General features: G+C 44.0%; 1 protein-coding gene across 1 annotated transcript in view; it reads left to right on the top strand.

The window, feature by feature from the left end:
- CAMTA1 (calmodulin binding transcription activator 1) overlaps nucleotides 1–12310 on the top strand; it is a 242353-nt gene that overhangs the window by 17356 nt on the left and 212687 nt on the right. The window contains exon 3 of the mRNA XM_050982727.1: nucleotides 6956–7074. Coding sequence (XP_050838684.1) covers nucleotides 6956–7074 — 119 coding nt within the window. The remainder of the gene's footprint in view (nucleotides 1–6955; nucleotides 7075–12310) is intronic.

Genomic DNA, 12310 nt, shown 5'->3' with positions numbered 1-12310 from the left:
CTTGGTAATGATTTTCACAATTACTTTGGCTTAAAGGTTTTTTGGTTTATTTGTGTCAGTTTTAAAGCTACGTATGTAGGAAACCTTCCTGGAGATGTATTAACTCAGATTTCATTTTCTGTATCAGTAGGTGACGTAGTGAAATGATGATGTAGAAGTATGGTTAAAATGGATACCTTTAAATTTAATATTTAGAGACTCAGTGCTGACCTTACATTACTAGTGGTCTTAAATGGCTCTTTTAAGGACCTCCTCGTATTGGTGGATGCTGTCGGAGGAAGGGGCAGTAGCTATCCTCCCCCTGTCCAGACAGCCTTCACAAAAAGGGAGCTAGAATGTGACCTTTCTTATTCAGTGTCCCTCTGTCTCTGCTTCAGTATGCCACATGTGTCTGAAAGGAAAAAAACCCCAACCTACAAACCCAAACATTGCCAGGGAGTGAAACAAGGCTGGGTGGCGTGCTTGTGGAATACTGGGCTGGTTAATTGAAATGCAGTGCTTCCAGCAGCTTCGGTGTTCCCTGGCTTCCGCTTCCACACCTTGCTGAGTTTTCTCTTTGTAGTTTTCTCCCTGTGCTTTGTGTCCTGTTTTCACCTTCCTTGGCTCCTGGCAGCCCTGTGTTGTGTTAGTGCTGTGTTAAACCCTGTGGGTTTGGACAGGCCTGCGGGTGCTGGTGCCTTTGGGGTACAGCACTTGTCCTATTGCCAGGGCAATGCTGAAGGGCCACTCTGTGCTGAGGAGCAGTCATGACACTGGGTGAATGACAGCAGACTGCTCTCACTGGACATGGAGTGCTATCTGTCCTTCTGCTCACATTACACACTTTGGTTCAGGGGGCTGGGTTTTCCCAGCCAGCTCTCCAGGTAGGTTTCCAAACTCAAACTCTTTGTGGTATGAAAAGTACAAATATCTATTGCTGGTGGCTGCCAGCAAGTAGGGTCAGAGTAAGTGACTGCCCTGGCCTTAGCCAATATGTGAGGACTTCTGGGAAATGTGGTGTAGTGTTGAGAACATCTGAAGTATTGGAGACTGAATAAAAAGATGGTTGTTTTTTTGCTAGACTTGGCCAATACTATCCACCACTCCTTGGCTTCATTGCCATTGAATTTGATGATGTAATTTTAGTGAAAACCAAGGGGTGAAGGAATTGATGACGTCTCAACCAGAGCTGTTTGTGATGGTGAGCAGTGGTTTCCTAGTTCTGGTGCACTTGTCAGATTTAGTAGCAAAGAGGTGAAAATCAGGCATGAACATTAGGAGCTGCAAGGAGAGTCTGAAGCGACTGCACTGTTTGAACACTCCCAAAGTTTGCTTTTAGAGTAGGTCCTTGTATGCACCTTCTGACTCTAAAGGAAGTCTCTTGCTCCATTAGCAAGTGCTTGGAACCTGCCTAGGTGGGAGAGGTAAAGAGGAGCTTGTTTTTCTGGTGGGGGAAAGTAGACTTGGAGATGTTGTGCAGGGCACTAAGCATATGGCACAAGACATGATTGTGATTGTGTCAGCCAGCCCTCAGTCATTGTGTGGGCCTTCATTAGGGAAAATTTGGCTCTCAACCCTTCCCCAAAACACACCATTTGCAGTTTTACCTAACTGGTGTTCACACTGAATTTAGTTATAAAATATCAAGAAACTTTATGCTATGTGGAAAGGGCAGAGGGACTTTGGTGTAGCATGTTACTGCTGGGGAGAACTGGGCCACTGATGCACAACAGCAGCTTTAGCTATATTTGTGTTTCTTGTGGTTTTAGAATTGTTTGTAGAGTTTGTCATAGCAACAAAGTATTTATCACAAATATTCCAAGGTACTAAGGCTAGATTCAGTAACTTCTAGAGGAAAATTGTTTTGTTGTTCATCCTTCATACTGCCATCATTCCTGTGATTCCCTCCTCATCCTTTCTGGGCTTTTTCCTTCTTTACTTTTTCCATGCAGGCAGCAGTCATGGCCATGCACATGCTGGTTTGTGTTGGCCTTTTTGCTTCTTTTGTATGATTTTTTACCTTTGCCTGAACTGCTTAGTCTTTCCTTGGTCCTTCCTTCAGCCCTGGGTTGCATCCCGTGCTCATGGCCTGGGAATGCATTTGCTCAGCCAGAGTGTGACCGAGTGCTGGCATCCAGCGGAGCCCTGCTGAGACAGCAGCACTGCAGAGCTGGACCTGGTTATCCTCTCCTAGCCACCTTTGATTGATATTTAGAAATCTGCTTTTGTTGCCAAGAGATTTACTACTGTAAGGATACAAATAATTCTAGCAAACAGACCAAGAGCTGTTGGGTTTGCTTCTGTTGCTGCTTGTTTATGGATGGAAGATGCCAGGATTGAAGTTTAACTGTGAGAAATAGCATGGCAGTCCTGCAGTTGTTTGGATCTGGAGTAATTCCTTTCATTTATTTCTTCCAGATGGAGTTTGTTGGATTTGTCTGTGTCTGGACATCACCAAGTGACTGGGTGACTATGGTGGCCTCTGTGCACTGTTTTTGTGGTGCTACTTGTGCACTGTAGGGCTGAAACTCTGCTACCTCAGTGGTTGGTCAGTGGTGGTGGGATCAGCTGGATGGCTGCCCCTTTCCCAGATAAGCATTATACTGGGTTTGTGGTAGTTTGTTTTGTACTAAAGTTCTCATTTGTAATGTTTAAACACCTCTTCCCTCTCTTGAGGTAGTTAAGGAAATGACCAGCTCTAAGTTATTATTTCATAATAATGGGTTTATAAAACTTGTGTTTGTGAGTTTATGGCTTACCTGTGTTATTTATTTTCAGAGTAGACCTGTCTGCAGATCACCAGCTGATGAACATTCTTTTGGCCATTTCTTTATTTTCTAATTACATGTTATATAGGCAAACTGTGGTAGTTAATGGGGCTGCAGGCCTAAATTCACCTCCAGGATCACCAAAGATTTAAGAACCAGTTAAAGAAAAAGAAAAGGGGGTAAGGGGTTGTTTGGAGAGTGGGGGTAGAGCACAGACTCTCCGTGATTTGCTGTTGTGCACTTCAAAGTTTTATGGCCCGTGGTGCATCCCTTGGGAGGATAAAGTGCAAGGAGCATGAAGAAACCCATAAAATGACGAAGGGTTTATGTGGTATAATTAATGTGGAACTTTCCATGAACTTTATAATACTTACACTTTCTTAATTCTACACTAGTTTCTGGTTTGCTAATAAGTAATCTTGAAGATTGCTAATGGAACTTAAATTTTGCATTTTCATCCTGAATTATAACAGGACACGTTGTAGGCTGCTATATTTTAGTCTGTAGCTTCCTTACTTGAGTTCTCAGCTGTGGCTGTGCCTGCCTTGGGAAACATTTTTGAGCTGTGGCCAGCTCTGCACTAAAAACCCCCGTGTTGATAGAGCTTTACTGGCAAATCCTCCCCATGCCAGTGTGGCTCTGCTTGCACAGACATTTTTTATTGACACTGGATGGATTTGCAGATCTTGGTGTTGTTAGTCGCATCCATGGCAAAAAATAAATGAGGAGAAAGTTCAAGTAAAAATCTGGATTTGCACAGTAAAACCAAATCAGTGCTGGGATGTTGCAGCTCCTGTTTTTAGCTACCGAGGAAATTTTAGTTGGTGATAAATGGAGGAGTCAGTCTGTGCTGCTGGATAAGCAGGGCTGCAGAGCAATGTGGACCCTTGTTCTTCTGCCTTCACAGGGGCCCCCATGGTGGTGGATGGGTTTGTGAGCTGCACTAGCAATGGCAGGTTTGATTCAAGCAAGGCATAGCATTGGGTGGGGTGGGTGTTGCTCCACCTCTCTAAAATGTCATAGTGTTATTTGTGGGGAACAGGACCAGGAAAGTGGTGGTTCATTTGGAAGAATGGGAACTCTTGTTCCACCAGTACCCTCAGTGTTACCAGGTTGAGTAATCCTCTTCTCTCCTGTTCCAGCTTCCCTGGACATTCCTCACTGTAGGAATATGTTGTGTGATTCCAGAGGGCTGAGAAGCAAGTTTAAAGGCAAATGTGTGTACCTCATTTGGGGCTTTGGATTCTTCACTTCATAGCTGGTTGGCTGATTTCATCCTTTTCCAAGGTCAGACCTGGTTTAGAGGTCACTGGATTTAGGATTGACATCCCATACGATGCAATAGTTGTGTGTTCTGACCACACGGCTTGAGGAGTCCATAATGAAAAGCTGGTTGGATCGAGGCAGGAGGCAGTTGTTTTTCACATAGGGGATTTTTTTGGAGTGAGGAAATGCCATTGCTAAATGCAGAAAAGGGAGGCATCCGTGAGATGTAGTCGTGTTACAGGATGGTGAGAATGACCTTCCATTGCTGTAATAACAGAAGGTGGGAGATGCTAACAACAGGAGTTGGAAGGTTTAGCGTCAGCAAGTTCTGACAACTTCTACCAAAACATTTTAAAGGGCTCTATTATCCATAGGCACTTTCTGGATTAATAATACTGATAATTGATGACAATGGAAGAAAGTTAATAAAAACGAGCTGAATAATTAAGGTCTGCCAGCCCTGCAAAATAATGGAATGAGTGATAGAGGGCTTGACTGATACGGAGGTAAGGGGAAGTAATACAATTAATGTCAATTAAAATGTGCCCATGGAAAATAAGCTGATGAGATGTAACTGGGATGTAGTTTGGCTGATAAAAGCAATAATGTGTGCTGTAAAATACTTTGCGCCTTAATGAATTGAATGTAGAGCAATGCAGTGTTTTGAATGAGAAATGGAAATGGTGTAAAATGAATGCAGGGAGTGGGAAGTGAGTATTGGCTGCATTGGGAGGTGGGTCTGGAAATGGCTGGGAGCTGCTGGCATGGCAAGCTTTGTCTGGCTCTGGTCTTTGCCACAGGCAAGCTGTGTTTTTGTGGATAACCTCAGGTATCATCAACTGGGGTGTCTGTGAGGCTTTGAGTGGCCCAAGTGCAGGGAAATAGTGGTGACAGTCATACGTGCAGAGCATTGGCAGGGGAAGGGAAAGGATGTGCCCAAAAAGCCCTGTGGAGCTGATACCTTTTGAGGCTACCTAGAACAGCGTTAAAGGAATAAAGTAGATTTATTAAAAGACAATTAAAGGATACACCTCGGGCAGTACAAGAGCCTGACCGAGGCTACACCCAAGCTGGACCCCAGGTCATGAGTTTTCACACTTTTATAACTTCTGGTCCATTTCCATATTGGGATTAATTGTCCCATTACAGCTTCAGGTTATGCAGTCCCATCCTCCCAGACTGCTCTCTTCAATTGACTGTTTACACATTTTGAGCCTGAAGCTGCAACAGCGTCCTTGGTTCAGGGGCTGGAAAAGGATTGTTTTGTGTGACTGAACTGTGAGGAGAACTTGCTAACACTTTAGATGGAGTTCAGAGTTCTATACTAATGCAGTACAGAATCTGAATAATATGAAAATTAAAATTTAAGGCATCAGATTTGTGGTCAGAAATACTCAATATCCAATAAAAATCCTGGAATGACATAACGGAGAGCGTCCTCTCCCTGATTTCTTTAGCAGTCCAGCAGAAATCAATCCTGCCTGGCTGCTCCTTGCCCAGGAAGAAGTTGGGAAGTGGCAGCCGTGTTGATTTAGTCTGACACAGGCTCACAGTAAAGTTCCCAGTAACTCAAGGAGTGTGCAGGACTCATAAATTACAGAGCAGCTCACGTTTATCATACACATCACTGCTTATCTTGTAAACTCATCTGCTAGGCTTGCACGAGCAGTTGATTTAACAGCATGTATATTGTTGAACTTGACACATCCAAGAGTCTAATCAAGCTTTAAGAATACCAGGGATGTCTGGCTGCCGGTGTGAAGTCTCTGCAATTCCTAAGTAATTTCTAAGAATGATCGTGGGCCAGGCTTTGTTGGGTTAACTGCAGGTCACAGGGAATGTCTGTGTATGGAATTGCAGAGTTTTATCATAGTGCTGGCATGTGTTTTATGACATAAAATGATTAGATGTGTAAAATGAAGTTAATATCCTTTTTCTGTACATTTTCAAGTGGGAAATGACTATAAATTAATTTTGGGTAAAATGCCAGTGAGTAACTGTAGTGCTTGTGTAGCACTGTCCAGGATCTGTCATGGGATGCATGAGGCTTGTGGAAGATGACAGAGATATGGTGTGCTTGGAGGAAGAACTGATAAAGTTCTGCATTGTGGCTGGTCTCTCTCATACTGCTGCTTCAGTTCCCTTTCCTGTGGGGACTGATTTGGTTGATAAACATGTGCATTTCATGGGTGCTTTGATTCTTTTGATAGTGTTAGGGGTTTTTGGGACTTGGATCTTTTAAGAGGAATTGATGTACCTTCTACGTATTTGGCAATAAAAAAGAATAATTTAGTATTATTTAGTATTTCTGCTTTTGAGACCCTTGGGCATGGTGAGATAGGAAAATTCCATCCCTCTTCCTCACTCTCATGTTGAGGAACTCCATTTACTTTCTGGGTTGTGAATGGAAATAGAAGTAACCTGGGTTTGATCAGGTATGGTGTGTTTTAATTTTAAATGAGCTAATAGACCTTGAGTTGCATTTCTGCTGCAGCTTGACAAAATTATAGCAGGTGCTGGGGCTCTGTGCTTATTTACTTGCAAATCCTGTCAAGTGTGAACTTCATTTATGACTTCCCTGGCAGGTCGTGCCGCTGTGGTCACAGCTTCTACAGTGTTTTGTTGCTGTTGCTTGTAAAATTTGCCACTGAGGGAAATAATGAGCTAAAATAGGCACAGGTAAGTGCACACAGGCTCCTTGTGTCCAAATCCATTGAAGTTCTTCTAAAACTTTGCAACTGGAAAGAATTAAACCTTGTTTATATTTCTGAAATAAAGTTAGAGTTTCAACAGGAAGCTGTTATTTGTCTTACTGGCATGGCAAATTGCTCTTTTTGGACAAGGGAACTGGGGGGTTTCCAAGTCCTGTCCTTGCTTGAGTCTCCGGGTTGCAACCACCCATTCTCCTGTGTGTACATCATGTGTCTTCTCTTTTTTTCCAGATGATCATGGGAACAGCAATGGCAGTCATGTAAAAATCTTTTTACCGAAGAAGCTGCTTGAATGTCTACCAAAATGTTCAAGTTTACCGAAAGAGAGGCACCGCTGGAACACTAACGAGGTAGTTAAATCTCTTATTCTTAAATGTACCAGCTTACTTAATGCTTATGGATTGTATTGTGAGAGCATGCCATGCAAGTTACAGGATATGAATTCCCTGGCTCTGGAACCTGTTCCATAAATAATAAGTCATAATACATACTGAAAGTAAGCTTTAAGTGAAACTTGAAGGCAAATGTGGAAGTTGACTTCTGTTTTAGACTTCTAGGAGTCTATTGCTCGTGTATGTGACTTGTCTCAGAGTCAAATTTCACATCACCTTAATGACCTGTTTCATAATGGTTTAAAATTAGATAGGTGTGTTTGTACCATGATGAATCAAGTGTTACTTTCTTGTGCATGAAGAGTTCAGAAGAAAAAAGTGGTGTGTGTGTTCTTTCCTGCCACACAGGGTTCTGGGAAATAGCCAGTTTACCTCTGTCTGAGTAATCTTGTTAAGAATAAGGAAAACACACAACTGCTTATTTTTTTTACTGGAATCCAGTTACTCTGAGTATGCTGGTTCACAGATCACCTGTTACTGCATTATGGTTGGGGTAGTTTGAATAAAAAAGAAGTATTTTAAATTCTGTGGGCCAAGGTGAAGTTAAAGAACAACCCAGGTAGCTCTATAATCACTAGGTTTTATTCCTGCTGTGCAGCAATGCTGAATGTCCCATGGCAATACCCACCGTGTGCAGTTTTAGTTTTTAGTAGCTCTGTCTTAATGTAGCTTTGCCATATTTATGGGAATCACTTAATAATAGAGGAAATCTACTTGGAGAAATGACTGTAAAACTCCAGTTAGTGTCTGCTTGTTGAGAGCTGACTGGTCCTGTTCCTCTGATCCCTCGTTTGTAGATCTAAACTTGTTAACAGAACCTGTGCTCATGAGTTTAGCACCTGCAAGTGGCAGCTGAGTGCAGGATCAAACACAGCTCACTTCTCTGTGTGTGTTTGCTGAGCGTAGAATCAATCACAGAGCAGTGACTGTGTGTATTTTTCAAAGTTGCAGTCCTTTCCCCTCTTCCTTTTGGTGTCTGGAAGTTACAATCAGGTATTTATTTTTAACTTAGCCAGTACTGTGATAGAATGAATTGGGTCTTTGGGGCAGTTGCTGGCCTTGGCTTTTTTGTGTAGATGTTTTTGTCTAGGGTCATTTGAATTGAAATGTAAATCATAGAAGATGCAGGTTGCTGTTTATTCTGTGCTAGTGTTTGTATTAATGGGGACAGGGCATGGAGCAGTGTCAATTCCAGTAGCTCTGACAGATGATGTTTGCACAAACACAGTTGGGGGCAAGCAAGCTCTGCACGGGTTTGTGACAGAATGATGCTCTTCCCTCTTATTGGAAAGAGCTGCTTGGGGTGGGGTTTAGTCACTATTGTTGCTGCTGTCCCCAGTGCAGAACTTTGTGCACATGTGGCTTTGGGTAGGATTGGTATGTGGAGCTTCTTATGAGTACAGGATATGGCAGCGTTCATTATGCAGCTGAAAACTGTTATTCATGAGCAAAAGCAGGAACGTGCAGGTGCTTGGTGGTATATTAGGTTAGGAGGAGAATTTGGGAGTGTGGCTCTTCTCCTAAGGGTCATGTCAGTGTTTTGGGGAGTGGGGAGTGAGCAGCTCTGCTGGTGCTCGCCAATGTATTGCTGGTGGGATTGTCTGGTGCTGTAATTCTGGATGGGTTGGTTGCTCATAGGCACAGGTCATCAGCTGGGACATAAAAACCAGACTAAGCCCCTGTCGGTCTTATTGAACGTCAAATCCTCTCTCTAATTTGTATCCCCTCTTCACAAATCTCTCACTGAGGCTGTTATGCCATGGAGATGTGGAGCTGGGTCTGTTCATGGGTTGTAGCTTGTGCTGACTCTGCCAGCCTGTGTGGTGTGGTGCAGTATCCCTGTTGCATGATTTAAATGAAAGAGCTTTTTTTGTGGCCTGAGATTTTTTGGCCCCATTAGCTCAGAGGGGGGGAAAAAAATAGAAAAAGCCAGAGTCTTATGCTTAGATGAAGTCTTGGAAATTTGTGTTAATTATGGGGGAGGAAGGAGCTGAGCTTCCAGATTTTACTGCCTTCCCCACCCCCAATCTGAAAGTTTAATTCTGTGCACTGTTATAAAACTTGAAATTTTCTTAGGGTATAATTGAATAATAATGTTGGACTATATTCCTGAGGCATTCCTAAGGGAATAAATTTTTTCATCTCCATACACAGGTGTTCTGCCTGTGCTAGTGAAGACAGAAGTTGTAAAGTAGAGAAGAAAAGTTGTATTTTGTGCAGTGGTATTTCCAGAATTTTTGTACTGATTTCAGAATCCCTGTCCTGTGTGTGAGGCATTTCCTGGACAGAGAGATTTAGTAAAAGGTGGAAAATAAATGAAATGCCTAAACAACTTACAGATCTGAATGTGTGTGACAATGCTGTCTTCCCTCAAATGGTGTGTGTTGGGCAGTCACAGGTGTGGAGTCTCTGCACAAACTGCAGTGTGAGTGTAGCAGACATTGGTGTTGGATTCATCCCCAGGGGTAGTGGGGGTCAAACCCCCTAACTCAGCTGCGACCCGACTCCTAAACATTCCCTTTTGTGGACTTTTGCATGGGGATGGTTCAAGAAAACTGGAACACCGGCTCTTGCCTGTCTCTTGTGGCCCTGAAGCCCAGCACACAGGTGTTCCCAGCTATGGGGGTGGTGGGCAGCAGGATGAGCATGTGCAGTACTAGGCCTGGACTCCATCGGGTCCTCGGTGCTGCTGGTGCAGAGGTCAGGGAGCAGCCGGGGTAGAGCATCGCCATGGGAACACCGCACATAGCTTTTTCTGAGCACTTCTGTCTGTAGCTTGAGAATGATGGTTAGATGTTACTCAGAATTGGGTAGTTAGGAGGGAGAAACTGTGTCCTCTGAGAGCTGGGTGGGCTGTGGATGACTTTACATGTAGTAAAATCACGTGATGAGCAGCGAGAGAAATGGAGCGCTTAAAAATGGTTCAAACATGTTATTGAGGTGCTTGCTTTCCATCGGATTATGTATTTGCTACTGAAACGTTTGATGGAAATACATTTCCATACCAAGATGTCATCTTGTCTTAAATCAAGTTTATAGCGGTTTTATATTTCCTACTGAAGGAAGTGTTCCGTCTAATTCAATTTTTTTTACCAGAGATAGAAAATCTTAAGTTAAGCCTAGCAATTTAATTACAGATTTACATTTTTGAAATGCCTGTAAAGGTGCATTGTGCTTATTTCTCCAGCTCTGGGAGAGGATAGAGATGGGGCTTTCATATTATTTCTCACATTAAGACAAATGAGTTAGTTGTGAGAAACTTCTGCATTGCTTTGTGCTTGTGAGGGAGTTCCTCACTCTAAGGGTTTAGTTGTTCATTGTGAGCCATTTTAGGGTTTGTGAAATGCAGATCCAGTTTGGTTTCAGTGAGTGGATGGAGCAAAGGCTTCTGGCTCAGAATGCTGGCTCAGTGAGCCTTGAGCGAGAATTTTGGGAGCACTGGATCTCAGCTCCCTTCCATGGGAGCGGGGCTGGGTTCTCAAAGCATGGCGCACAGAGCCACCCTCCAGCTGCCCCAGCTGAATTCGTCTGTCCCCTGACAGAGGTGGTGAAGGTGGTGCCTCATTACTGTTAGTCACTTTGGGCAGCAAGATATGTTGCCTGCAGGAGATGCATCCCACTACTTTCTGTCTCGGAAGCGGGAGCTTCCCGGGGTGCTGGGGCTCAAGGATGTTGGAGTAACCTTGTCTCTGCACAGCGCTTGCCAGACACCGGATTGCAGCTCTGAACAGAGATGCCATTCGTTAACAGTTGGCAGCCGCAGTCATTAATCATCCTTGTAAACACTTAATGACACGGTGCGAGAAAGAAGAAAAAGTTAAACATTGGAAATGTAAAATGCTATCTTGGGCTTTGGTTCCAACAGGATTCTCTATTTACAGTCTGTTGGGAGAAGCCCAGAACTTCCATGCTAGAAAAAGCCAGCGGTAATTACTCCATGTGCTTAGGCTTGTCTGGAGGGGCATGGCAGAGCTGCCCTGCTCTCTAGAGTCAGCCAGCATCCGCATTTTTCAGATTCCAGGCTCAGGTACTGCTTGGGAGAGTATTCAAATAATGCAGTTATAAAACTGTATTTGAGCATTATTTAGCATAGGAAGAAACCCTCTGCCTCTGCTGCCTGGGGGCCCGAGTCGCGTGTTCACTGACATCTAGATGTGCTCTGGCGTCCTTGCTTTGCTCGCATGACAGTGACATTCTCCTTTTCACTTGACAACGAGTTATTTGCCATCTTTTCTCTAAAGCACAGAGAAGATCTTGAAGCTTTAGAGAATTGCCTGAGGTACGTGAAGGACCCAGACTGATAGGGGGAGAGAGTCTGGAGCCTTGGGGCTGGCTGTGATGCTCTGAAATGCTGGCAGGGAGGAGGTGAAAGCAATGCGTTCTTGCTGCCTGCTCCTCCAGCTCCCCTCGGCTGCCGGCAGCTGAGTGGCGGGCAGCTGGTCACCACACGGCTCCTGTCGCCACACGTTTGTACATCAGAGCCCTGCTCTGCTGCAGACCCGGCAGCAGGGCTACTGCTACTGCTTTTTTCTTCCTTTTTATTTTTTTTCCCTTTTAATGTCTCCAAGTGTCTTTTAGAATCGACTCTTACATCAGAAAACTTAAAAAACCTCCTTGTTTTAAGGCTGCCCAGGATGGTGCAGTGTGTTGGAACTCTGCACTGCATGTTCCAGTCCATTCCTTATTTACCAAAGTAGCTGAATGTGTTATAAATATGTGGTGTTGAGCAAGTATATGGGACCAATCTCTGTTACCAGCTCAGCTGGAGCAGGGAAGGGTTGTTGGTCTAGGTCACAGTGTCCCCTCAAGATGGCAAAACTCCGTGGAAAAGGAGCAGTGTTCAGTACAGCTCCCTGTGGACTCTGAAGTCCAGCATGTTTTTTAAAATGCTTTAAATCAATTCATTCAGATGTGTTCAGCTGGAGCTCAGGGTTCCCAAAGCCAGAGGCTGCTGGCAGCTGTTAGGAGAACCATGTGCCTGCTTAGGAGCACTCCGAGGGCTGGGACACCCTCGCGGTCTGTGTCAGCTCTGGGGTTTCTCAAAAGTAATAAGAATATTGAATTTAGACTAATTGCCTGCTGCCCACGTGATTGTAGTGTAAAATACTCCGATGGTAATGGCAAATGCTGTTACTAGAAATGCTGTTGGTTTCTGTTCCACCTGATGATCCCCCACTGGAGGAGCAGCAAGGAA

Source organism: Serinus canaria, chromosome 21 (assembly GCF_022539315.1).
Source record: "Serinus canaria isolate serCan28SL12 chromosome 21, serCan2020, whole genome shotgun sequence".
Classification (NCBI taxonomy): domain Eukaryota; kingdom Metazoa; phylum Chordata; class Aves; order Passeriformes; family Fringillidae; genus Serinus; species Serinus canaria.
The sequence above is the reverse complement of the archived record's forward strand: the minus strand, read 5'-3'. Positions and strand labels throughout refer to the sequence as shown.